The 24,570-nt window shown below is 38.9% G+C and overlaps 10 protein-coding genes and 1 pseudogene across 12 annotated transcripts; 3 read left to right on the forward strand and 8 right to left on the reverse strand.

Moving 5' to 3' along the window:
* Positions 1 to 4,904, reverse strand: LOC108108112 (protein lethal(3)malignant blood neoplasm 1). 3 transcript variants are annotated; one of them, XM_017216023.2, is made up of 7 exons: positions 4,644 to 4,904; positions 4,478 to 4,586; positions 2,380 to 2,523; positions 1,791 to 1,952; positions 1,167 to 1,619; positions 765 to 827; positions 1 to 692 (listed from the first exon to the last, which is right to left on the reverse strand). In XM_017216023.2, the coding sequence occupies exons 1-7, from the start codon at positions 4,674 to 4,676 to the stop codon at positions 118 to 120; spliced, it is 1,539 nt and encodes a 512-aa protein (XP_017071512.1). In that variant the 5' UTR covers positions 4,677 to 4,904; the 3' UTR covers positions 1 to 117. The 3 variants fall into 3 exon arrangements, with proteins under 3 accessions (XP_017071512.1, XP_017071513.1, XP_017071511.1); XM_017216024.2 differs by lacking the exon at positions 1,167 to 1,619; XM_017216022.2 differs by having other exon boundaries at positions 1,167 to 1,952.
* A 1,611-nt stretch (positions 4,905 to 6,515) lies between these two features.
* On the reverse strand, positions 6,516 to 7,124 carry LOC108107616 (larval cuticle protein 65Ag1-like). Its single transcript, XM_017215185.1, has 2 exons — positions 6,941 to 7,124; positions 6,516 to 6,879 (listed from the first exon to the last, which is right to left on the reverse strand). The coding sequence occupies exons 1-2, from the start codon at positions 7,054 to 7,056 to the stop codon at positions 6,681 to 6,683; spliced, it is 315 nt and encodes a 104-aa protein (XP_017070674.1). The 5' UTR covers positions 7,057 to 7,124; the 3' UTR covers positions 6,516 to 6,680.
* Positions 7,125 to 7,486: 362 nt separating this feature from the next.
* LOC108108177 (endocuticle structural glycoprotein ABD-5) lies at positions 7,487 to 8,011 on the reverse strand. The gene is made up of 2 exons (XM_017216120.1): positions 7,823 to 8,011; positions 7,487 to 7,737 (listed from the first exon to the last, which is right to left on the reverse strand). Exons 1-2 carry the CDS (start codon positions 7,954 to 7,956, stop codon positions 7,551 to 7,553), a joined length of 321 nt encoding a protein of 106 aa, XP_017071609.1. The 5' UTR covers positions 7,957 to 8,011; the 3' UTR covers positions 7,487 to 7,550.
* An 823-nt stretch (positions 8,012 to 8,834) lies between these two features.
* On the reverse strand, positions 8,835 to 11,214 carry LOC108107530 (larval cuticle protein LCP-22-like). Its single transcript, XM_017215071.2, has 4 exons — positions 11,041 to 11,214; positions 10,785 to 10,979; positions 9,263 to 9,457; positions 8,835 to 9,201 (listed from the first exon to the last, which is right to left on the reverse strand). Exons 1-4 carry the CDS (start codon positions 11,154 to 11,156, stop codon positions 9,003 to 9,005), a joined length of 705 nt encoding a protein of 234 aa, XP_017070560.1. The 5' UTR covers positions 11,157 to 11,214; the 3' UTR covers positions 8,835 to 9,002.
* An 833-nt stretch (positions 11,215 to 12,047) lies between these two features.
* On the reverse strand, positions 12,048 to 12,673 carry LOC108107673 (larval cuticle protein 65Ag1-like). The gene is made up of 2 exons (XM_017215261.1): positions 12,531 to 12,673; positions 12,048 to 12,469 (listed from the first exon to the last, which is right to left on the reverse strand). The coding sequence occupies exons 1-2, from the start codon at positions 12,635 to 12,637 to the stop codon at positions 12,271 to 12,273; spliced, it is 306 nt and encodes a 101-aa protein (XP_017070750.1). The 5' UTR covers positions 12,638 to 12,673; the 3' UTR covers positions 12,048 to 12,270.
* Positions 12,674 to 13,756: 1,083 nt separating this feature from the next.
* Positions 13,757 to 14,245, reverse strand: LOC108107661 (larval cuticle protein 65Ag1-like). Its single transcript, XM_017215248.1, has 2 exons — positions 14,095 to 14,245; positions 13,757 to 14,033 (listed from the first exon to the last, which is right to left on the reverse strand). The coding sequence occupies exons 1-2, from the start codon at positions 14,211 to 14,213 to the stop codon at positions 13,841 to 13,843; spliced, it is 312 nt and encodes a 103-aa protein (XP_017070737.1). The 5' UTR covers positions 14,214 to 14,245; the 3' UTR covers positions 13,757 to 13,840.
* Positions 14,246 to 15,387: 1,142 nt separating this feature from the next.
* LOC108107641 (endocuticle structural protein SgAbd-6) lies at positions 15,388 to 16,201 on the reverse strand. Its single transcript, XM_017215227.2, has 2 exons — positions 15,937 to 16,201; positions 15,388 to 15,741 (listed from the first exon to the last, which is right to left on the reverse strand). Exons 1-2 carry the CDS (start codon positions 16,080 to 16,082, stop codon positions 15,552 to 15,554), a joined length of 336 nt encoding a protein of 111 aa, XP_017070716.1. The 5' UTR covers positions 16,083 to 16,201; the 3' UTR covers positions 15,388 to 15,551.
* Positions 16,202 to 17,696: 1,495 nt separating this feature from the next.
* Positions 17,697 to 18,609, reverse strand: LOC108108165 (endocuticle structural protein SgAbd-6). The gene is made up of 2 exons (XM_017216104.1): positions 18,434 to 18,609; positions 17,697 to 18,363 (listed from the first exon to the last, which is right to left on the reverse strand). Exons 1-2 carry the CDS (start codon positions 18,553 to 18,555, stop codon positions 18,168 to 18,170), a joined length of 318 nt encoding a protein of 105 aa, XP_017071593.1. The 5' UTR covers positions 18,556 to 18,609; the 3' UTR covers positions 17,697 to 18,167.
* A 1,004-nt stretch (positions 18,610 to 19,613) lies between these two features.
* LOC108108164 (larval cuticle protein 65Ag1) lies at positions 19,614 to 20,288 on the forward strand. Its single transcript, XM_017216102.1, has 2 exons — positions 19,614 to 19,785; positions 19,880 to 20,288. Exons 1-2 carry the CDS (start codon positions 19,655 to 19,657, stop codon positions 20,073 to 20,075), a joined length of 327 nt encoding a protein of 108 aa, XP_017071591.1. The 5' UTR covers positions 19,614 to 19,654; the 3' UTR covers positions 20,076 to 20,288.
* Positions 20,289 to 20,824: 536 nt separating this feature from the next.
* LOC108107531 lies at positions 20,825 to 23,482 on the forward strand (annotated as a pseudogene).
* A 634-nt stretch (positions 23,483 to 24,116) lies between these two features.
* On the forward strand, positions 24,117 to 24,443 carry LOC108107676 (larval cuticle protein 65Ab1-like). The gene has a single exon (XM_017215264.1). The coding sequence runs from the start codon at positions 24,129 to 24,131 to the stop codon at positions 24,441 to 24,443; it is 315 nt and encodes a 104-aa protein (XP_017070753.1). The 5' UTR covers positions 24,117 to 24,128.
* The last annotated feature ends 127 nt before the right edge of the window (positions 24,444 to 24,570 follow it).

Consider the following 24,570-nt stretch of genomic DNA (forward strand, 5'->3'; position numbering starts at 1 on the left):
TTTGTTAAACGTTGTATTTACTCGAAAATTAACAATTTTTGTTATGTACAGCATTGGGGGAGGGAAGGAAAAAGTTAACTACCCTAGACTTGGACTAATCCGCTGAAGAAACTCCGATCATTGCTCCTGATTGAACCACTTGAACTCGTAGTGCTTCAGCGAATTCTCCTCGGGCAGCGCCTCCTTGGCGTCCAATTTCCGCCAGCTGATGTGCGGTTGGAATCCAAACTCGTTCGCAATGTACTCGATAGTTCGCTGCACTGCATCTTCGCCGATGGCGAAGTAGCTGCCCTTTTTGTCACCATTACGTCCGCCGGTCTCCTCGTGTCCATTGTAGTCCAAAATGTACTTGAATTTGTACAGATCTCCAGAGGCGCCAGCAGCACTTCCGCTTCCAGAGCCTACAGCTCCACCACCAAATCCTGAAGCTTTGCTTACACCAGCAGCGGCTCCTCTAAGTCCAGATCCGAGAGAGCTTCCACCAGCCGAACTTCCTCCAGCCGAGCTTCCTCCAGCCAAGCTTCCTCCAGCCGAGCTTCCTCCAGCTGAGTTTCCTCCAGCTAAGCTTCCTCCAGCCGAGCCGCCGAATGCCTTGTTTCCTGCAGAGCCTCCTACTCCTCCCAAAGAACCTCCAGGTCCTCCAGCTTGTGGTACACCAGAGAAGCTTCCACCAGGTGCTCTTCCACTGTTTGCTACATTTTTACAAAAATATTATTTTTAATTTTGTTTATTTTCGAAGACTTTTTTCCGCCTAAATCACTTACAGGGTGCACTTCCGGTTGGCGAATTAGCTGCAACTCCAGAAATTCCAGAAGTGGTAGCTGAATCTGATAAAAAAGTCCAAGGGAAATTTAGTAATAGCTCAAACCTACATGTATAAATTGCGTAGAAACTGTGTAAGTATCATAGTACAATAAGTGACAACTAGGTGGCTTTCAAATATAGTAATTAGTGCAACCATAAATAAAAATTAAACAAAGTTAATTAAATACAAAAAATGAATTAAAAAAGATTTGCAAAATTTTAAAAATATTTGGAAATAATTTCTCTTATAAACAATTTGTGACTTTTTCCTTTAAGAAAATTCTTGAGGGTAAAAAAATAGACACAAAAATAAATGCAATATTAAGAATGTTTCTAGAAATATTTGTCCCTAGTTGGCTTACTCAAAGGAAGTGTTTGGTGTGGGTTCTGTGTAAGTGTAGGTCGTGCCTTCGAATTCGCCACTGTTTTTGCAGAGGCAACTCCCGATCGAAGGGTGTTTCTAATGCCAGCACTTGGGTTGTGGGCTACGGATTGTATATTACTGGCAAGGGGAACACTGCCATGACCATCAACAGCAAAGATTTTCACTTGACTGGCGGGCACCGAGGCGGGGACAACAAGTGGCTGATTGGCCAAGGCCAGAGGTCCTTTTATCCGGTCGGCATAGGTAATGGCTTCCCTTATGGCATCCTCGTCCAACCTGATGTTCAATGGGGGATAAACGGGGGCAGTCTTCTCAACCACGCCCACATTGAAGTCGATCTTTGTCTGGCCACTCGATGCTAGGGAATTCGATTGGTGACTGCTCACATGTCCGGTGACAGCTGCCTTGGATGTGTAGTAAGTGTTCATGGCTAAGTTGAGACCAAGTTCGATGTGTTTAGTGTTTGGTGCATTTGTGTAAGTGTTGGTGCTTTCTTGTGTATCATGGACCAGACCAAGACGCCTTGCCACTGTCTCGGCAATGGAGTCCTGGAACGGCAACTGCACATTGAGGCCATAATCCGTTGAGCCCTCGGGCTTACCTGGTTGAGATGGTGCCAATGGCTGGGAAAGTGTGCGAATCTCTGTCTTGGGTGGGGACTTCTTCAGGAAACATCCAGAACAGGCCTCTGTGTTGAAGTTGTACTTGGGCAGAGCAGCCGGAAGGGGCAGGGCCTTCGGTGTCGTGGTCACAGGCAGGGTTTCTGTTATATAGAAGTAAAAATATATATAAATCCGTCAAATCTGTTGAACTTTCGTTGGTAGTAACTTATCCCCCAGGGAAGTATTAAAGTTAAAAATATATTTTTGATTCCTAATTTTCAATAATTGAACTCGATATGAACTTATCATAATCTGAATACAGATGCTTCTTTTTATGTTCTGCTAATTCTTATCAAGCCATAAACATTTAGTTATATTTAGATCACTACGTAGCTCAAAAACCTGTCCGAGATCAAAGGAAATAATTAAAGGTGAATTCCTATACAAAACAGTTTTATGATTTGAATGAATAAATAATAATTTAATCACTCAAAAAGCATACAATTTTAACAGTTTGATAGGTTTTAAATAGGATGCATTTTGACTTTAAAAGAAGCATAATGGATATTCAATTTTTTCAATACTTACTTGGACCAATTGGACCTGCATAGGGATAGCTCTTCATGGAGATTATGCGGAACTTGCCGTCCTCATCGGTGGCATAGACCGTCACATGGTAAATACCATCGGCGGTGATGAACCCAAACTCGCCCATGATAATGCCGCGTTCATCTGTGAATCGGGAAACGAGATGAGATTTTGGGCAAACAGATTTTGTGTTCATTTTGAATATGAATGCGAATTTTACGGCGATTTGTGATTTTTTAATTCGTTTGATAACCTGCCCTGGCCGGGCCCATAAAGATTAAGATCTAATAAACTGTATCGATAATAGCGCTCATAACTTGTTAGCTGGTTTCTTAAAGCCCCCCAATCACCCGCACAAACAACCTGTCGTCTTTATATGACAGCTTCCTACGCAAGAGACATTCCTATGCTGAGGAGAATTTATTAATTTAGATGACTATGTGGATGGGACTTAAAGAGGTGCGACTCTCACCGAAGCATCCTGTACAGCCAGCCACCCACCAAAAATATACTAATCCGAAATTCTGGCTTGTGGCCTTTGTATCTTTAAACTGGTTTCCCCGAAACTGGGCAACAAGTTTTAACGGTTTGCATCAATTGGCTTTCGCTTGTTTGTTTTATGTTTAATTCGAATATGGCTTCGTGTCACTTTCCCATTAGTCTCGACGAGATTCGAAAATAATTCTTTATTAAAATTTATTCTTTTGTCGTGATCAATTTCAGTTGATATTGCTCATTGAGTTGGCTTAAATAATTGAAACTATTAAACTGCTATCAATATAAATTAGCCAAATCGTATACTGGTTATAAAATAAAGAGAAATAAAAAAGGAACAATAAAATTAACATAAATTATTGGGGAATACAAATATAGGAACCTAATCGTAATAAAGTTTAAGTTTCTATATGCTTTTAAAAATTGAATAGTTCTCAAAAATTGTGTAGAATTTTCTATGTTTTAAGCTTTTATTATAACAAATCTTCTTTTTAAGCCAAATACCATACTTACTTGTTATAAAATGGAGATCAATAAAAATCCACCATAAAAATGTCAAACAAAATTTAGAGCTGCCATAAAAATTAGCACCTGGCCTATACACACATTTTCAAGTTATCTAGTTGAACAAAAATAAATAAATAAAATTATTCCTCAATTGCTTCAGAAACATCTTGACTACCTAAAATAAGAAACAATAAAAAGATTGATGAATATTATTCCATCGTATGTTGACCTCAAAGCTTAAACTAACATTCTGATTGATCTGGTGATGTAAAGCCCCGCAAACTAGACTTTAAAAATCTGAACTAGATCAAAAGATCTTGAAAATGGCCAAACATTTAAATAAGAATGATACAAACATGCCGAAAGCGATCAAAAAGCTTTGTTAGGATACCTTTTATTCTCCTTTAAATTGTTATACAACAAAAGAAATAACATTTTGAATGCACAACAAGTTCCTTAATTTGAACGAACGTAATCCAAATTTTTGGCCTCAACTCTGGCATTTCATATGCCAGAATTATACTTATAAATATTGAAATGTGGCTGTTCTTTTTGGAATTAGCATTAGCTGAAGAAAGAAAAACCATAAATAAGGCAAACATTTGGATATTCGGACGGGTCTACATGTTATGCTAATCGGACGCGTTTTCGTTTTCGTTTTTCTGAAAACTTTATCACCGATTCAGCATGGAAATAAAAATCATAACGACCATGCCAGCCGTTTGGACAATGGCTGTCTAACCCGCGTTCCCCCGCATCCAAATGGTTCTATGAAGATTCCGCTAATTGCCATTGGTGGCTGGTATTTTCAATTGCTGGTGACCTGTCGCTCAGGTGCACCCATCAAAACGTGTATTGTGTGGCATTGCACAAGCCACAGCACTCCGGCTCAAAAGTCAAAAGTTATGGCTTTTTTTGGCCAAAAGCTACCGATGAGCTGTGCCGATGCTGCTGCATTTGTGCATCTGCTCCTAACGACTTCCAAGATGACGCATCATCTATTTACATATTTCGGTTTTGGTGTCAATAAATCGACGCACAGTAGTCAAGATATGCTAATGGTTTAATTAGCGTCATTAACCAAACAGTAACTCACCTCTCTTCTCGGCCCGATGTTGCTGCTCGTCAATGGTGAAGCCGAACTTGTAAGGTCGTACTGTGGTCGCAGCCGACAGGACATGCGTCAGGGTGCCCAGGAGCAGGAGCTTAAAAAGGAACACCGTGAATCCCTTGGATTGAGAACAGGGGGTCAAAGCACTTACAGCACCAACGATCATTTTCGAATTCGGGCTCATTTTGCGGCCTAATTTTATATTTAAATTGATGATCACAAAATTTATTTTATCTTCACGCCCTATTAGAAACTGTCAGCGAACAGAACACATAAAACGCATAAACAAGCGGGCGTTTATATTTTAATAAAAATATTCGATTATAAATATTTGAATTTGATAGCGGACGGAAAGACGCGTCTCTCACGGCGAGATTATCGTTCGGAGCAAGCGCCTCAGAATGAAACACACCCCACGATGTTCGGCAGCGAATTGACAATGTTAATAATATTAGGTAAACATTATAAAACATTAGAAGCGGACGCGGACCGCCAGCCTGCCGCTGCCCATTGGCCAAGTGTGCGTGCGTATCTGTGTGCTCTCAGTTGGCTCTGTATTAGCCAAGTCGAGTCCCAGAGCTGGTAGCATTGGCCAGATCGCATCACACCTCTTGAGCGTCAAGCTATGCCATGCCAAGCCTGTACTCATAATTTAAATTTCATGCACTCTGCACAGTTATTTATTTGATTATTTAAACTGCTTGTCAGCCAGTTGAAGAATATTTGGCCATTTGCATCCTCGATATGTTTAAACAAAAGCTAAATTAGTTTTCGGCTTCTATTTTGAGACTTCCTGAGTGTTTTTAATTCGAATTTGTTATTTCATATTTTTTATTCGAAAGGGCATACAAAAGTCGTATGCTGAAATTAACTTAAAAATCATTGGAAAAAATTTCTTTTCTGTTGTTTCTTTTTTACGCATTTTTCATTTATTTGTTACTAAAGGAATTCTTTAATATTTATAAATCAAATTCATTTTAATACAATTAATAAGTGTTAGACACTTCAATTGACTGTTTCAAATATGATATGATGTGATACAATACTATAAATGTAACTAAATTTAGTGACATTGGTTAGAACTAATCTTGAAAACCTACAGACATGGCTTAAGGTTAATGAATGTCACTGACTATTTATTAATAATTAAGCGAGTGCTATGTATTTACCATCCAACTTGTTGAGTCTAATTAGCCAGGCATTTGACCTGCTTGATGAGCACATCAGAATGCAATGAGGAAGATGTTTGCACTTCTTGATTCCCATTATCGATCGGCAATCAGCAGCCAGCGTGTCTTCTGCCGGATGCTGGCAGCCAATTGTAATTGAAATATTGCTGTCAAGTTCGGCAATGACTGATGTTGTATGCTAAAATTTGCATATTAATTGCAATAACAGTTGCCTTTGAGTACAAGCATAAATGATGCGAATCTAACCAGATGCGTCACGAAGTTTACGGGTAATTCGTCTATGACACTGAAAAGTATGCAAGGAAAAAGTCAAGTTCCTTGCCCAAGTCACTCGTTTTTATTTCACATTTAATCATTTAGCCTAAAAGGGAGCTACGTAATTTAACACTTAAAGTTAAGACCTCAAAATCGGCAAAATGTTTTTCTTCACTTCAAGTCGGTTCCTAACCCGGGCTTAAATATAAAGATATTAATACTTATTTTTGGAAAAATTATTTTTTTTTTCTTAAATTTTTAATTTTTTAACACTAGCTCGTCCTTATAGAAACTGACGTTAATTATATTGGGAATTTTTAATTCAAAGCAGCACTTAGCTGTAGGTCAAATTATGCAAATAATGAAGAATACCTGCAAGTGTTTGTCTCATAATTATTTAAAATTTAAGCCCATTCTAAAAAACATCACCTATTGAAACTCTTGCTTATATCTGAATAATTTTAATTCATTCTGTAATGAATTTTAAACGTCGTTTTTGCTAATTTTGTTCAACAAAGCAACCAAAAGACTATTTCCTAAACGTTTCTATAACATTTTTTCAATAAAACCAATTCAAATAAAATATTCATTTTTTAATATTCAACAAATTTCGTTCTGTGACTGGGAAAATATTTCCTTTCAAAAGAAGGGAAATTCGGAAATTGGGAAGTTTTGGGGAAAATAACAAGGAATTGTGTAGGATTGGTTGGCTTTACAGCTGCTTCCGATTAAGGCAACTTCACTTAGGCCACGGGGGCAACGGGCAGATGGGCACCCTGGGGCTGGAATCCGTTCTCATCGGCGATGTAGTTGACGGTGTAGGTCTGACCATCATCGGCCACGAAGGAGTAGAATCCTTTGATGACGAGAGCCTCATTGTCTGTTCCACGGTTCTCCAAGTCACCAACGGCCTGAGCTTTCGATCCATCGCTAGTCTCCGATCTATTAAGAAGGTCAACATCAGTTTGGAATCCTTTTCAGACAGCTCTCTCAATTAACTTACTCGTAAGAGAAGTGCTCGGGTCCAACATCGGATACCGACTTCAGGATTTTAACTTCATCAGCGGGAGCAGCCAGGGCCAGGGCGAAAAGAGCGACGAAGACAATCAGGAACTTCATGTTGATTCTTGGTTGGTGTTTTGATCTGCGGTTATCGAACAGTTCGCGACGAATGGTAACGATGGATGCCCGTGTAAACCCTTTTATAGATGGCAAACTGTTGCCGATTATTCAAAGCCTGGCCGAACTAGTCAAACGTGTACAAGACATAATCAGCAATGTCAATGTTAATGTGAAATGTCTGGTTTTGGTTTCATTTTCGTTTGGAGTTGGAGCATTAAAAGGCCTAATATGAAATTTAAATTTACACGATAGGCTGAAAAGAATCGCGGCCATAAATATTTAATTATTCAAATTTATACCTATTCATTGTGCTAGTATTATATTTCTATAAATCCGCCCAAAGTCAGTGACGTCAATAAAGATCTAGAGCTTCCTCAAGATTTGTGAATTATTTCTATATTATTCCTCCATTTTTAAAGCTTTTAGATTGGGTAAATAAAATGAACTTTATTATTGGGAATATTTAGCTAAATGTAAATTCCAGATATCTACTAGGCCACCAGCCTGAACTTGGGATGGTAGCCAGTCTCGTCGGCCGTGAAGCTAATCTCGTACTTTTTGCCATCTGGAGCTGACCAGCTGGTCGAGCCCTGGACAGAAAGGGATCCATCATCTTCACCGGCACCTGGTTTCACCTCTCCCGTCTCCGTGCGCGAGATTCCATTACTCGTTTCATAGCTGTATTCGGAGACGTTTAAATGTAATGATTAATAGTTGCGAAACCTAATTTTCTTTTCATTTGGAACATTTGGGCAATACACACGAAAAGGAATATTTATCGCCAGTGTTCTCGCTCTCCAATTTGATGGTTTCCGCCTGAGCATCCTCACCAGCGGGCAGGGCCAGACCAGCTCCAACTGCCATGAGAACAAAAAGCCATATGAAACTTGAATGCATCGCGGAAAGAATTAGTTTTCACAGTCGCCGTCACACTTAGCTGCACTTTACTGAGCTGCGATGCAATCAAATGACGGCCTTTTATACGGAATCTCTGGATATGTGTCCTCATCGGCGAAAAATGCAAAATAATAAAACAAATGAAAAATAAAGAAATCAGCTATTATGGAAACATTCAATAAAACACATTTTAATTACAGATTAACACTCTAAATACCCTGCACTAAACGTGCATCAAGGTATGCCATGTGGTCTGTAATTTATGCAATTATCTTGTCTATAACCATTTGATAGACTAAATGACGCTTCACCTTCCCACCAAGATAAAGCTCTTTATTCCTCTTGCTTATACTAAAAGCTTGTGCTTGAGCAAGGGGGAAAAAAAAAAAAAAAGAATCATGAGATTTTCCTATACCGTAGGACTTAATACTGGTATACATTTAAAAAACCAACTTAAGATTAGGAGATGTCTTCCAGTCGAGATGCTTTAGCCCTGTGTTCTATTCTATTGTGCATTGTGATTTTTTTTTGTGATCATCAAATGTATGAATAAGTACCAGCTTGTATATATGTATGTGATCACTGCAATTGGTATGAAAATCAATTATTAATAGGTAACATCAACCAGCTATCTATCGATCACGTAATTCTCTCAGTCTAATTTATACGTCACATAGACTTCTACATAAATTTACTTATGAGATGCTTTCCCTTTTGGTATTTATCTACTAGATAAATAACTATCTTAAACTACTATCTTAAAATTATGTATTAGAGGTTCTGCTTGGGCAATTGCAGTCGTCATATTATTCAATAATTTGCAGCTGCTAAAATAAAATAGAAGAGGACAGATCTTAAACAAAATAAGACACACATTATTTCTGGTAATTCTTTTTCATTTAATATTTAACAAGTTGGGTTGGATGACTTAGTTCCCATCCTTTGAAAACAAGGACAAGATCGGTTTGGTAAGATTCGGAGTTATTAACAAGGAGTTGGGTGGGATTGGATGGCTTTGAAGCTGCTTCCGATTAAGGCAACTTCACTTAGGCCTCGGGGGCAACGGGCAGATGGGCACCCTGGGGCTGGAATCCGTTCTCATCGGCGATGTAGTTGACGGTGTAGGTCTGACCATCATCGGCCACGAAGGAGTAGAATCCTTTGATGACGAGAGCCTCATTGTCTGTTCCACGGTTCGCCAAGTCACCAACGGCCTGAGCTTTCGATCCATCGCTAGTCTCCGATCTATTAAGAAGGTCAACATCAGTTTGTAATCCTTTTCAGACAGCTCTCTCAATTAACTTACTCGTAAGAGAAGTGCTCGGGTCCAACATCGGATACCGACTTCAGGATTTTAACTTCATCAGCGGGAGCAGCCAGGGCCACGGCGAAAAGGGCGACGAAGACAATCAGGAATTTCATGGTGATTCTTGGTTGGTGTTTTGATCTGCGGTTATCGAACAGTTCGCGACGAATGATGCTGTCTGAATACTGGGCCTCCCTTTATATAGATGGATGGCCAAACTTTGAAGACCGAGCCCAGCGCGGCCAAACTAGTCAAACTTGTAGTGTATACAGCATAATGTGATAAATGTGTGAAATTGATTTCGGCCTAAAGCCGAATCGTTAAAAGACCTATACGATATGTAAATCGACCATCTTCTTCTGTATAGTTTTCGCATTCGCTTTACAGCTGTCCTCTCTGGACTGCTGTCAAACTGGATCTCGAAATCTGGTAGTCTATAACAATGAATCGCAGACGTATCACAATGTTCTAGGCTTTATCAATATTTTTTACTCTTATATAATATAAAGCAGGAAATTACTATAAAATCATGTATATTTTAGGGTAAACCCATAATTTTCGTTTACTATGTAAATATTATATAGATAAATATATCATTTTAAAGACAATGATAAACATTTGCTGTACCAGTTTTAATTTTATGCCGCTAATATGAAAGTTTAATAATATTCTAGCCCCTGCACACATTTGTTACAAATGTGCTAAGGTATTTAAATTTTTCATTTTTGTTATATTATCGGTAAAAACTCTTTTATTAATAATATTTAGGATTAAAAGATGGATAGCCAAAAATAAAAGATAGAATCATAGTACACCTACTAGTAGAGTACTTTGTACCCTTTGAAAGGTGTGTAACAGGTAGAAGGAAAGGTTTTCTACCAAATAAACTTAAATATATAACCATGACTATTAGCTTGTGGTTTTTTCCATATGAATATGGATAACTATTACACCAAAAAGATTGTAATTAAAAATAGAATATCTAAAAATCCATGAACAGCTTAAGTTTTGTTTTTAAAAGTTGGTCACCACCACTCGATCGCCTAAAGTATGGCTTTATACGTTGATTTCAGTGAGATCTTCAAGAACTTAAGTTTAATTCATAATTGGCAAGGCTTTCTTTTTAATATTCGATGACAAACCTAACTGCATAATAAAACAGAAGACTACCAACCTTTTAGCAATTTTAATCAAACTTTAATTTCAATACAGAAACAAATTAAGGGATAAAAACTCCTTATAGGCTCTTCTGGGACGTAACCCTTTTATTTAATTGTGTTCAAATGGATGAAAAAGTTCATTGTTCTGAATTTTATAGCTCAATGGAAACAAATAACAACTTGTCAAAAATGTTGACAAATGTAATTCCGAATCAAATACTCCCATTTAAAAACAAATTTTTCCATCTACGTTTTTCTTTAATAACAACTCAGGTTTATTGACTTAGAATCTCTTTCCCTCAAAATAAGGGGATGAAAGCGATATTAACAAGGAACTGGATAATCCACTTTCGGCAACTTAGGCCACGGGGGCAACGGGCAGATGGGCACCCTGGGGCTGGAATCCGTTCTCGTCGGCGATGTAGGTGACGGTGTAGGTCACTCCATCATTACCAATGTAGGAGTAGGATCCACGGACGGCGAGAGCCTCATTCTCTGATCCAGCGTTCTTCAGCTCACCAGCGGCCTCAGCCTCCTGTCCATCGCTAGTCGCCCAGCTATTAAGAAGGTCAACGTCAGCTTGGAATCCTTTTCAGACAGCTCTCTCAATTAACTTACCCGTAAGAGAAGCTCTCGGGTCCAACATCGGATACCGACTTCAGGATTGTAGCTTCATCAGCGGGAGCAGCCAGGGCCAGGGCGAAAAGGGCGACGAAGACAATCAGGAATTTCATGGTGATTCTTGGTTGGTGTTTTGATCTGCGTTTATCGAACAGTTCACGACGAATGATGCTGCCTGATGGTTGGGTCAGCTCTTAAATAGTTGGTCAACCTCTTCGATTATGTTAAACACATGCGAATTAGTCAAAACGTAAAGTGATAAATGTATGATACTGAGTTCGGGTTAAAGCTGAATAGTAAAAATTCCAATACGAAATGCAAATCGACCACTTCATTGGCTTAACAAAGTTGTTTTCGACGCGCGAAACATACATACGAACACCAATGAAAATGGTATTAATTGATTACAATCTTTCCAATAGATGTAAGATGACTTTTCACTGTGTAATGAAACGATACTGTTTTTGATTTAGTCTACTAAAATAATTTGTATCGAAATGTTCTTTATAAACTATATGTACGTAAGAACTACAAAATACGAGAATAGATTTAATCAGAGAATTTATAACTAAAACTTACACCAGAACTTCGCTCCAAGTTTTACTACTGTTAAAAAAAAAGACGGTTTCCCTTTGACTGGATTGATTTATTTATAGCGAATATTAAGTTTACTATAATATTCATTGTTGTAAGATACTTTCCACGTTTCCGATGTGAATCAATTATAACATATTCCCCTTTCAAAATTAATCTATTCTTGTTTGACAGGTTTTATTTTTAGAACCGCATTTAGTTATTAAACTTTATTTTATTTGTTAATTGGTTTTAAGTACGATTATTTTCAGTGCATAATTACAGATCACATAGCTGTGTAATATTTAATTCATAATTCATAATTTATAATTCATATATTTGTTTCGAATTTCAATTTATTTTAGGCACTTATAATATATTTTACAAAATACCTATTCAAATAATAACTTGTTTTCAAACTTTGTATTCTTTTATCCGAAAAACAGCAACGTTATTCCAATTTCGTAATCAGTCCCTTAGTCAGTAAATTATTTCTCAGAAGCCTTAGATACAAAACGCAATTTTTCAGGTATTCATTTTGACTTTAATCGTTACAGGCTCTTATTTTTTGACTTAGATTGTCTATCACTCGAATTTAAGGTTTCGATAGTAAAAACAATATTAACAGGAACTGGTTAATCAACTTTTGGTGACTTAGGCCTGGACAGGAACGGGCAGATCGGCACTCTGTGGTTGGAATCCATTCTCGTCGGCGATGTATGAGAGGCTATGTTCGACTCCATCATTATCCACGTATCTGTAGGATCCCTGGACACTGAGAGCTTCCTGGTCAGTTCCAACATTCTTCAGCTCACCTTTGGCCTGAGCTGCCTGTCCATCGTTAGTCGCCCAGCTAATAATAAGGTCAAAATCAGTTTAAAATTCTTTTCAGATAGCGCTTTTATTTAACTTACTCGAAGCTGTAGTTGTTAGGTTCAATGTCTACTTCAGAGCGCACAATAGGGACTTCCTCGGCTAGGGCTACGGCGAAGAGGGCGACGAAAACAATTAGGAACTTCATGTTGAATTTTGGTTTGCTGTTCTCGAAGAGTTCGATACGAATGATATGGATGGACTTCTGGTGAATCTCTTTTATACATAAATGGTTAATTAATTCCCTGCGCAGTACGGATAAAAAATTCGCAAGACTAATAAAAAATATGTGATAACGAGTTCATTTTCCAGTTCAGCTCAGTTGCCAAAGTATTTGGGTGTTTAGACCGATGTGATGCTTGGAGAGCATGTTTATTTAAATTCAACTTAATTTAAATTTTTGCACACAACAAAGCAATTTCAACCCCACTGAATTAATAGACTTTAAACGAAAAATAAGAAACGACTAAGTTTTAAGTAGTTATGAGATACAATTTTTGTAATTTACACATAATGTTATATAAGGAATGCGGGAAAGTAGTATAGCAAAAACAATTTCTTGGTTAATTGCTCACTTTTTGTATGATTTCAAAGAGTAAGTATATTCTTAAATCAAATCGTTGAAACTAAGAAATAATTAATGATATTTATACAAAAAGAACTTTCCGAATTAACAAAACTTATATTCCTTCTTAATTTTAAAATAAAATTTAAATATTTAAATATTTTGAATAGAATATAAACCTAAATATAGGCTAAGCTAGCGATATCTTATAATAGTTTTTAATAGGCAGCTGCGCTGATAGACTTGCACGTGTAACACACAAAAAGGGATAAACATTTAAATTTAAATAAACAAGTACTATGATCAGGCATTTTATTAAATTTAATATCACTCAGAGGTATGCCTATGACATGACTACTTTTCTATAAGCGCAGTAAGTTATGATGACGTTAGGCCCGTGCAGTAGCTCTTTCCATACTGACTCTCAATTTGAAATTTGTCCTTTCATCGTTCTTTTCTGCCTTGTCACACAGCACGCCTCACTCAGTAAAGCCCTCTCTCTCTCTCAAACTCTACCACGCTCTTAGAAAATATGCTCTTAAGCCTATCTTATGTTATGACTTTCTTCGCTGAGTTCTTAATCAATTTCTGAAATATGTTTTTATTACTTATTACTCGTTTATAAACTACAATCATTAGTCCCATAATAGTATGATTGCACCAAAACTCTTGATTAGAATGCATAGATTAAAAACACATATGTTTTTGTATTCATTTTCTCTTTAAAAGTTTATTTCAGGTTTTTGACAATATTAACAAGGAACTGGATAATCCACTTTGACTCGCTTAAGGAGCAACGGGCAGATGAGCACCCTGGGGCTGGAATCCGTTCTCATCGGCGATGTAGCTGACGGAGTAGGTCACTCCATCATCACCAACGTATTGGTAGGAACCCTTGACGGCAATGGACTCGTGATCACTTCCAGCGTTGAGCAACTGACCGGCTTCCTGAGCTGACACTCCATTGCTAGTCTCATATCTAATAAGAAAGCGCAATTCAGTTTAAAATTCTTTTCAGCCACCTCTCTCAATAAACTTACCCATAGTTATATTGTACGGGTCCAACATCGGAATCCTGCTTCAGGATAGTAGCGTCAGCATCAATAGAAACAGCCAAAGCAACGGCGAAGAGGGCGACGAAGACAATCAGGAACTTCATGTTGATTTTTGGTTCGTTTGCTGATCTCGAAGAGTTCGATGCGAATGATATTGATGCTCTGCAGGATGACTCTTTTATACATAATTTGCTAACATATTCGAAGCGCATTCGTGCTAATAAACTTTGTATGTCGAATGCGAAATTTATGGTTTTGATTTCGTTTTCGCGAAATCAAATCGTGATTTTCGATGCGAAGCTCTTTCTGGTTTTCCAAACTAATGTGGCTGCATTTTAATATGCATAGCCATTCAGTGGGATAGTTTTGTGAACTAACTAGTTTAACAGTGCGAAAGATAACAAATAGCTAAAAGGCTGAAATAACTATTAGAGAAACACATCCGATTTCAAATTCTATCTACGCAAATAACTTAATATCTTAGCATGACCACCAGAAAAAGTACTTAAGTCTGCATTGCAGAAAGTATTATTAGAATATGTAAACATACAGCGTATAACTCTTTAGCCAAAAGTTCTGGCCATCAGTAATATATATGTAAATCAAGAAGGCATTCAACCCACAAATGGGCATGGCAACTACGTCAGCAGCAAAGTTGGCTTAAAGAAGCCACAGCCGCAGTCAATGCGGTCGATTGGTTTAATCCAAAACTAGTTTGATCATTGTCGCTTTTTATTATATGCATATTAATATGGCTATGGGTTGCTCTATGTTGTTTTTGGCAGGCATCTTCCAAATTTCATTAGCATCGCATGAAATTTAAATCAACGCCTGAAATTAACCTTCAAAACTTCGTTTTCATTCGTGGCCAGATCGCTCGCACATATTTCAATATGCGCCACTTTAATTATGTATTAATTACAAAGACAACAAAAACCCCAAACAAGTTTGGCCGTGCCAAAAATTTGCAAATTTCTGCCGGCCGAAGGCCATCCAGGCGAAGTCGCCAGACGAGATGAGACAAGACGATACATACCACATTGCGACGTCCAACAGTGCGTATGGGAAATGTGAAGAGAACAGAGACCCTGTTCTGCCGCCTCTTGCGTCATACTTTTCTTTTCATTTCGTTATGGATATTTGTAGCCCTACCTATTATAAATATCATACTTAGCATATAGATCGTATGGTGATCCGGGTTCAAGAGACCTTCTTGATCGGTTTATAATCGGAAAAAAACCCTTAAATGCCTTATCTTAACTAATTAAAAGACAATAATCGCGTATTTTAACAACTATATTTAAAATGAAACACAAATTTTTCTTCAATGCCTTTTGAAATGATTAAAATTCTAAAGAAATCTTTGAACCCTGATTTATGTTGATGCTTAATGTTGAATACTGATTAATACCGTCAATAGCGGTAGAGGTAGAGGTAGATATTTAGTTGTGGGGCAGATGGTCACCCTGGGGCTGGAAACCATTCTCATCGGCAATGTAGTGGAGGGTGTAGGTCTGGCCATCGGGAGCCACCCAGCTGACAGAGCCACGGACGCTAAGAGCCTCTTGGTCGGTACCCGCGTTCTTTAGCTCAGCCTGCTCCTGGCGGGTAATTCCATCGCTGGTCTCGTAACTGGCATTAAAAAAGATTCCAAATTAACAGTATTTGGTTATAAAATGATATTGTGCTTTATGTTTTTTGTTTTAAGCAAGCAAGCAGATCAAGAGACTACAACTTGTCTTGCCTATTTTCGTTATTTTTCCAGATATATGTCTAAGCTTTTATTCAATCCTGGAAGTAATCCTCTTGCCTTCCTAGTTTACTTACCCGAAATTGTAGCCGTCGGTGCCGATGTTGTCGTTGTCGTATCGAAGGATGGTGGCGTGTTGAGAGTCGTCCAAAGGAGCGGCACTGATCGAGGCAACCAGAACAAGGGAGCATATAGCCAGGACACAGATGCTGGAGGACTGCATGTTAACTTGTTTTTTTTTTTACTTGAGATTTTTCAAAAAAGTCCTGTGTTGAGTTTGAATCTCACTGGGCACTGCACGCTCCGGTAGTTATCACAATTAGGCACTAACGAGTAATGTGGCGCCCTGTAATGAGTGTTGAGCTATTTATAACTGGCCGGGCCAACACTCCAAGTGCTACCAACCAAGCACACATACACACTCATAATGTTGCACTCATGTGATCCGTAAAGTTTAGGTGGCCCATAACAGACACCTTAAATGCTAACACAATTATCTTACCCATACGCATATAATTGAAGGCAACTGTGTGTGAGCGTGAGTGTCTTAAGCTTTTAATTGAACAAGCCAAGAAAATAAAAAAGAAATATATATAAAGACCATTAAGCGTTTGATGTGCGCTTGAATATCTCATCTCAATTGCCTCGCCACGGGAGCCGAAAGTTAAATCGGACCTGAAGATGATGGAGCAAGTGATAATGAAATGTTTGGGCCTCTTGAAAAACAAATATTTGGCCAATGCGCGTGTTTGCCTACAAGTACACCGTCACTCACACACACATAGCCATTTCGATCTATGGCAATAGGTCAATGGCTATGTTTGCACTTATCAACAAATTGTGATGAAAAAGATTAAACAAGAAAAAAAACAACAATAAAATGGGTTGGAAATGAAATCCCCCAAGGAGGAAGTGAATCCAAGTTAACTACTCAAAATATGTTCAGGAAATTAAGCACAGAACTAGCAGAATGGTTTCGTGGAGTTCCCATGAGCTTAAGAATTAATTACCCACCAAATTACCACTTAATCTTTAGCAGAGGGTATTTCCTCATTGATGTAATTCTTCAATTACCCAACTGCAGAGCTGCAAATTATTATTGGATGATATCGAAGCATTTCCGCTCAGAGATTTTTGTAACTGCTGACACAATTTCCGATTAAGGCTGGGCTATTTAACCTCCAAAAAGTCTCGAATCGAATCGAAACGAAACGAAAATCTCCACTGCCATTGCTTGTCAGCTGCATTTGCTGTTCAAGTGAAGATGCGGCACGAGAGATTCAAGATTACGCGGCTCATCATCATCATCATCATCATCATCTCCATCTCCATCACCAACGGCTGAGCTCCATCGTCAGCAGCCTGAGTGTTGGTTGATGACCTTAGTCAATAAAATAAAAACGATTTTTTACCAGCTAACCAGACAATAAAAGCCAAAAAGCTCTGTCGACTTAGGCTGGGCTATGCCCTACAATACATCGGGGCGTATGCGTAATGTCAATGCTGGTCATTTGCCGGCATTATAAATCATTCAGAAATTTGTCACTAGTACACAGTAATTCAATACAGAGTAAATTCAATATTTTAAAACAATTTATTATATACAATTTTAATATAACACTCAACTATCTAAATTTTAAGTGAACAATAATTATAGGAATAATATTTTTTGAATTTTCTATAATGGAAAAGCCGTCTTCTTATTGAAATTCCTTAAATATACCAGGATAGTTTTCCTCTCTGTAGGTGTACAAGTCTAGGTTGGGAAAGGACTGATTATTTTCGAGTTACGATTGATAAATGAGTAAAGCTTAAGCTAATTGCCTCACAATGCCCTTTTTTCCACGAAGTTCTCACTTTCGTTGGTAGCTTTGTGGCTTCTTTAATTGTTGTTTGCTTTTTTTTTTGGCAACCTTTGTTGGGTGCTTTTTGGCGTTTATTGAACCGGTTTGGTCAGCTCCCGCAGATCGGAGATCTGAGATGGGAGGTCGGAGATCGGAGATCGGGGGATCGAAGATCGCAGCTACTCGGTTACCGCATACAGACCACAATTCAGGTTTGGAAGATACAAACGTATATGCTAATTCCCTGCCTAGAATACAATTCAATTTCGATGAGTGAAAATTTATACCCCGCCATTTAGCTATATACTATATAGACACATATATGTGTCTATATTTGATTTTTGTTTTTTTTGTATATTTTTATTATGTATTTAATTTCTATTGTCTGCGCCCGCCTCCTCCAGCTATTCGGTGGTTTTGCTTTTGTTTAGTATTGTTTAACAAAGTCCAAAGCTATCACGTGATCAGTGCTCCACCTGCGGAAGATGTTCGCCCTGGGCCTGGAAACCGTTTTCATCGGCCAGATAGTTGAGCGTATAATGAACGCCATCGGGTCCCACCCAATTGACGCTGCCCTGAACGGCGATTGCCTCATCGGGTGTACCAGGATTCTTCAATGTGGCCTTCTCTTCACGCGAAATGCCATCGCTTGTCTCGAATCTATAGGGAAATTTCTGTAATTTATAAATGAAACCAAAACATGACATTGACCCTGAAACCACCTACTTACGAGAAGGCATAGCCATCGCTGTCCAAATTGGAATTCTCATATCTTAAGATCTGAGCAGTATCGGCGGAGCAAGCACAGAAGCTGGCCAGGATTAGGCCAAATAGCAGTGTTAATCCGGCCATCTATCACCTGTCCTGTGCCGATCCGCGCATGCGACTAACTCGGATTGCGCAAAGGCCGTTCAATATATCCACATGCAATCCATACTAAGTCCAACTCAGCAAACTCAGGCTAATTAACCGAGTGTGTAATAAAATGCGAATATCCAAATGAGTCGAGCGGCAGCCAAAAAGCAGGCAAATCAAGTCGAAATGAAATGGAAAGCAAACGATTTGCTGCGAAGACGCTCCAAAAAGTTCAAATGGTGTTGCCTTAACCCTCTAAAGTAGCTTTAGGCGTTATATATTTATGTTTTGAGGCTTTTGATGTTTAAAAAGTTTTTATCAATATTCAAAAAAGAGTTCTAGCTAGCAATTTTTTTTTTTAGATATTTTTATAACTTTACTTAAGTTTACCTTAAGTTTATTTATTTATTTAATGTATAAAAAAGGGTTCAGAGAAATTCTTCGTTTAAGCAAGTTTTCAATAAATATTTGCAAGCTTTTAGATTTTTATAATATTATATTATAAGTCTTAAGCAAAAAGAATAGGGGATTTTTTTAACAACGTGTTTATGAAAGATCTTTATCTATCTCTCTATTAAAATCCAAGAAAGAATTGAAAAAGTGACATTGAAATGGGAAATGGCAAAGACTTTTTATTAGGCCGATCATTTCGCCTGCACTTGAGCCAAATTCGATGTGACCCAATTCCCCAGTTTATTGACTATTTCTAAGAGCCAAACTAACGCAACTCATTGCCTGGGCAGGGCGCACTTTGTAGTTAATTTGTTGAAGACAAATGAAATCTGTGTATCTTGTCGCTGAGCAATCAATCAATCGCAAAACAGCTAGCCGGGCCAAAGCCGAGCCAAAGCATCCAGTAACTGGTTAGGTAACCAGTGTGGGTCAAAGGAAACAAAACGAGAAACTGGTTTCTCCCACTCCCACTCTCACTCGGAGTCTTTTTTTGGGTCTCGGTTTCTTTTGCTCCGGTAATTGCCACTTACACGCATTGCATTACATCGCCCAAGGAGTATAAATTGGCCACTCGCCGCTGGAATTGCAAGCATTGTCTGCCAGCTCCTCAAACCCACCACTTGAGTCAACTAATCCAGCCAAGATGAAGTTCACCACTGCCATCGCCTTCACCTGCCTTCTTGCCTGCGTCCTGGCCGCTCCACCAGCTAGCCAGCCAGATGCTCAGGTGCTGCGCTTCGATAGCGATGTCCAGCCCGAGGGCTATAAGTTCGCGTAAGTCTCCAGACTGTCAGACAGAGCTCTCCAGATCTTTTGCTTTACAAACTGTGTCAAGGTCGTTTGCTAACTGGTTTCTGGTTTTCTTTAGCGTGGAGACAAGCGACGGCAAGTCGCACCAGGAGGAGGGTCAGCTGAAGGACGTGGGCACTGATCACGAGGCCATTGTGGTGCGCGGATCCTTTGCCTATGTGGGTGATGATGGCCAGACCTATACTATCAACTACCTGGCCGATGAGAATGGATTCCAGCCCGAAGGTGCCCATCTGCCCAGGGCCGTTCAGTAAGCCGAAGACGAGTAGCAGCTCTCAAGGAATACAATTGAAAGTCATTTCCCAATCAAGTTCCAGTCCAGCATAAATGTGTTAACTATGTTTAAGTTTCGTCTAAAAAGTGTCATTATATTAAAAATAAACTCATTCACTTCAAGAATTACTCTGTTTATATCCGTTATTCGAAATGAAATATTTTTCTTTTCTTTTTCCTGCCTAAGATTGAGTTATTAGAAACACCTTTCAAATTGATAAATTAGATAGAGAAGCTTGTTTAAATCAAATTAAAAGCAAGGCATAAACTGGTTTTAAGTAACTATATTATCTATAAAATAAAAAAATAGTAAGTTAATTTTTATTTCCTATTACTTCTTAGTCGAAAATGTATGACATTGGTGTACTATTTACTTTTTACTCAATAAAATACACAGGCGTCATATTTGGTAGCACGTTTTATTTGTTAAAAATAAAACACGTCTACTGCTGATCTACTAATTTTATTTTGATTATTTTATTTTATTTTATATATTTGAACATAACAGGTCAACAACTTGAGAATAGCAATGTGTATTAAGAGACTTCTGCTTTTCAGTCGCCACTTTAATCCATTTTATATTCATATTCAAATGGGTCGTTTCTGTTCCCATTTACATTTTTTGCTCTTTGCTGGCCAACAAACTAGTTTTATCAGTTGTAGGCCCAAAATCACTAAAACAGATCAGTGTCAGCTCACTATAAATACGGGCAAAATAGGCCCTAAAGAGTATAGTAATCTTTGAGTCTTCAACGATCTACAACGCCTTCAACATGAAATTCGCCATCGTCCTGTTCGCCCTCTTCGCCGTGGCCCTGGCTGCTCCCGCTGAGGTAGTTCAAATCCTGAAGTCGGAATCCGATGTTGGACCCGAGAGCTTCTCTTACGGGTAAGTTAATTGAGAGAGCTGTCTGAAAAGGATTCCAAGCTGACGTTGACCTTCTTAATAGCTGGGCGACTAGCGATGGACAGACTGCTGAGGCCGCTGGTAAGGTGGAGAACGTTGGATCAGAGAATGAGGCTCTCGCCGTCCGTGGAGCCTTCTCCTTCATTGGTGATGATGGAGTGACCTACTCCGTCACCTACATCGCCGACGAGAACGGATTCCAGCCCCAGGGTGCCCATCTGCCCGTTGCCCCCGTGGCCTAAGTTTACGTTTTAATAAATTGTTTATAAAAAAAAAACCGTTTTGTTTACCTTTTAAATAATCTCTTTTGGGAACAGCAATATAAAAAGGACTCTTTTTATCTCAGGAAGGTACAAGAATGAAACACATTGTCAATGTACTTAAGAGCTGTTAAGAGCTGTGCAAACTGGTTTTTGTGTTTGCATATTTATGCCCGTTACTCGTAGAGTAAAAGGGTATATTAAATTCGTTGAAAAGTATGTAACTGGTAGAAGTAAGCGTTTCCGACCCGTCCGTCTGTCCGTATGAAACTATAAGAGCTAGAAAGTTGTGCTTAAAAATGCGTATTTAAAAGATGCCACTGCAACTTGCCCCTAGTTTTCATCCGGCCACGCCCACTCTAACGCCCACAAACCGTGGCACCTATAATATTATTAGAAATGCCTTCGTTTGACCTTTTATAAACTATTTCTGTTAATATCTATCGATTTTCAAAAGATTTTTTAAATCGGAAAGTTTTTTCGCTATTTATGAAGAAATTCAGGTTATAAGGCCTCACATGGTTTGTGACGTCACTATCAGTTACTCAACATGCTTTATCCGACAATATGTGGCGCCTTGTGAATTTCCACTAGCAAAATAATATTTTAAAATTTTGTAAAACAGTAACGGGTATCTTATGGTCGCGGCACTCGACTATAGCGTTTCATCTTGTTTTGTATTAGGATTAGGAATAGGAAATTTCTTTGGAAGTTCAAGAAAGCTTAGAATTTATATGCTAAGCTTATAATTAAAGTAATATTATATATTACCAATATGAAGGAATGGATTTAAGACTATTTCGATTTTTAAGAAATATATAACGATCTAAAGATTTAAAAGTCAAACTGATATTTGACTTTGACAGTATTGATGAAATGAAATTGATGCCCAAAGTATTAATTAGCAACCTCCCATCAAGTCTTTAGAAACTCCTTTGATCGCTTATAAATATTTTATACCAACATTCTTTACTATATCTTTTGCATTGGCAATTGTATTTTAGCCTTTTGATATCAATAATCAAAAATCTTTATTTTCTTGGCATGATGTATAGTTCAGCTTCCACGTTGAAATGTAAATGCTTGACAACAACTTTCGGGACTAATTTATGAGCTTCTAAGATTTCCTGCTTCCTTCAACTCCACTTAGTTTAGAAAAGATGCACTTTTTGTTCATTTAAATTTATTCACTGTCAACTTTAGTTTTTGTTTTTCATTTTTAATTTTGAACACCAAACAGGCTACCAATTCGATCCACCTGCGATTACTGGGCATGATGCCGCTGTTGCTGCAGGGCAAGATAGCCGTCCCACTCTGCCACAAAATATGAATACCCATGGATTATCAAAAATGTTTGGCTTGTTGTCTTCGATGTTGGAAGCGATTGGATTGATTGATTCACGAAAAATGCAAATGATGATGATGAGGTATTTCCTAAAAACGCCGTCGATTTGTTAGCCTTAGAAGTTTTTGTTTTACGTTATTATTTGCGTCTTGGTATGGTTGTTGTGCTTTTTTCATGATGTTTTTGTGCGTTTTTCAAGCCAATTTGCTGGCTCTGGTGCTCGGCGTGTAATTAGTCATTTTTATTTTCGACTGACTTTTCTTCGATTGGCGGCCTCCGATCCGACTATATAAACGCCTGGACAGGGCCATAGACATCACAAATCAAGTAACGTTGACTAGCCATTCGGTCGCAAGTTCCCATCGAATCCTCAACAAAAAACCACAAAAGCAAAACCCACCATGAAGTGCTCAGTCGCCATCGTTTTCGCCGCTCTCTTCGCCGTCGCCCTGGCCGCCCCCGCTCCCGATGCTGATGCCCAGATCCTGCGCCTGGAGTCCGATGTGCAGCCCGAGGGCTACAACTTTGCGTAAGTCCTAATGAAACCAACCAGGGATTAAACAAGGATTAAACCCAAATTCTCCTATAGTTTGGAGACCAGCGATGGCAAGAAGCACGAAGAGCAGGGTCAGCTGAAGGATGTGGGCACCGACCACGAGGCCATCGTAGTCCGCGGCTCCTACTCCTTCGTGGCCGATGATGGCCAGACCTACACCGTCAACTACATCGCCGATGAGAACGGATTCCAGCCCGAGGGTGCCCATCTGCCCAATGTGCCCATTGGCAACTAAGCGGATACGGATACGCTAACCGAGAGCTGTTCTATGTATAATGGTTTCTAGTTGATTATTAAATAAACGCGGCAAGAAAATCGAATTTTAAACATTCTTCTTATTTACCTTTCCACTTTCCGCTTTCATGTATATTCATAACAAAAATTGTATACCAATCTATCATTTTTCTCGAATTTGTTTAAGTTATTTATAACTTTACCTAGTCCCAGTTTACCGACTCAAAATTTATGATCCACTCCTATCGAATGTCATGTGTTACTTGGCCAAGATAAGACTGAAAAAAGAAATAAGCCAGTAAGCCATAAACACCTTAAACCATTTTCATTATTAGCTTGCATTCGTTATAGCAATAAACCAACTCTTTGGCGGAATTGGAATGATATAAGGTATATGCAAAAAAAAAAACAGCTCAAAGATGCTCGAAAGATCAGCGACCGGTAGACCCACCCCTTTAATCCCGACGAAGCGTAGCCATCGGTTGCAGCCGGTTAGGCGACAATAGTTTGACAAGACCAGCAACCAGTCCAGTTTGACCGGAAACAATGCTGAAATAACGATGCGCTCATTATCGACTTAGATCTACATAAATATTAGCAGAACTCATTTGCAATCCCCCGAATTCATTGCCACCTTTGACTTTTGCATTTCGCGAATTTTTCGCGTATAAAAGCCCCTGCCCAACTGCAGTGGAGCATCAGACAGTTACCAGCTTTCTATCCAGCCTCAACATGAAGTTCCTCATCGTCTTCGTAGCCCTCTTCGCCATGGCCGTGGCCCGCCCCAACGAGGCCGGAGTCGTGAGGCAGGATTCCGATGTCGGACCCGAAAGTTGGAGCTCCAATGTTGAGCTCACCGACGGAACCAAGATCGAGGAGAAGGGTCTGCTGAAGGATATTGGCACCGAGCACGAGGCCGCCGTCGTCCACGGATCCTACTCCTGGGTGGATGAGAAGACCGGAGAGAAGTTCACCGTCACCTACGTCGCCGATGAGAACGGATTCCAGCCCCAGGGTGCTCATCTGCCCGTTGCCCCAGTTGCTTAAACTGTCCTCGATCACAACCCGAAACTTGTTCATTCAGAAAATAAATTGATTGTTAATTGCAAATACTCGTAACTGATTTAACTTATTGGGATGGTCTTAGAAAATCATAGCAACTCAAATAATGGGG

This window comes from Drosophila eugracilis, unplaced genomic scaffold (genome assembly GCF_018153835.1).
Source record: "Drosophila eugracilis isolate 14026-0451.02 unplaced genomic scaffold, ASM1815383v1 contig_2088, whole genome shotgun sequence".
Taxonomy (NCBI): domain Eukaryota; kingdom Metazoa; phylum Arthropoda; class Insecta; order Diptera; family Drosophilidae; genus Drosophila; species Drosophila eugracilis.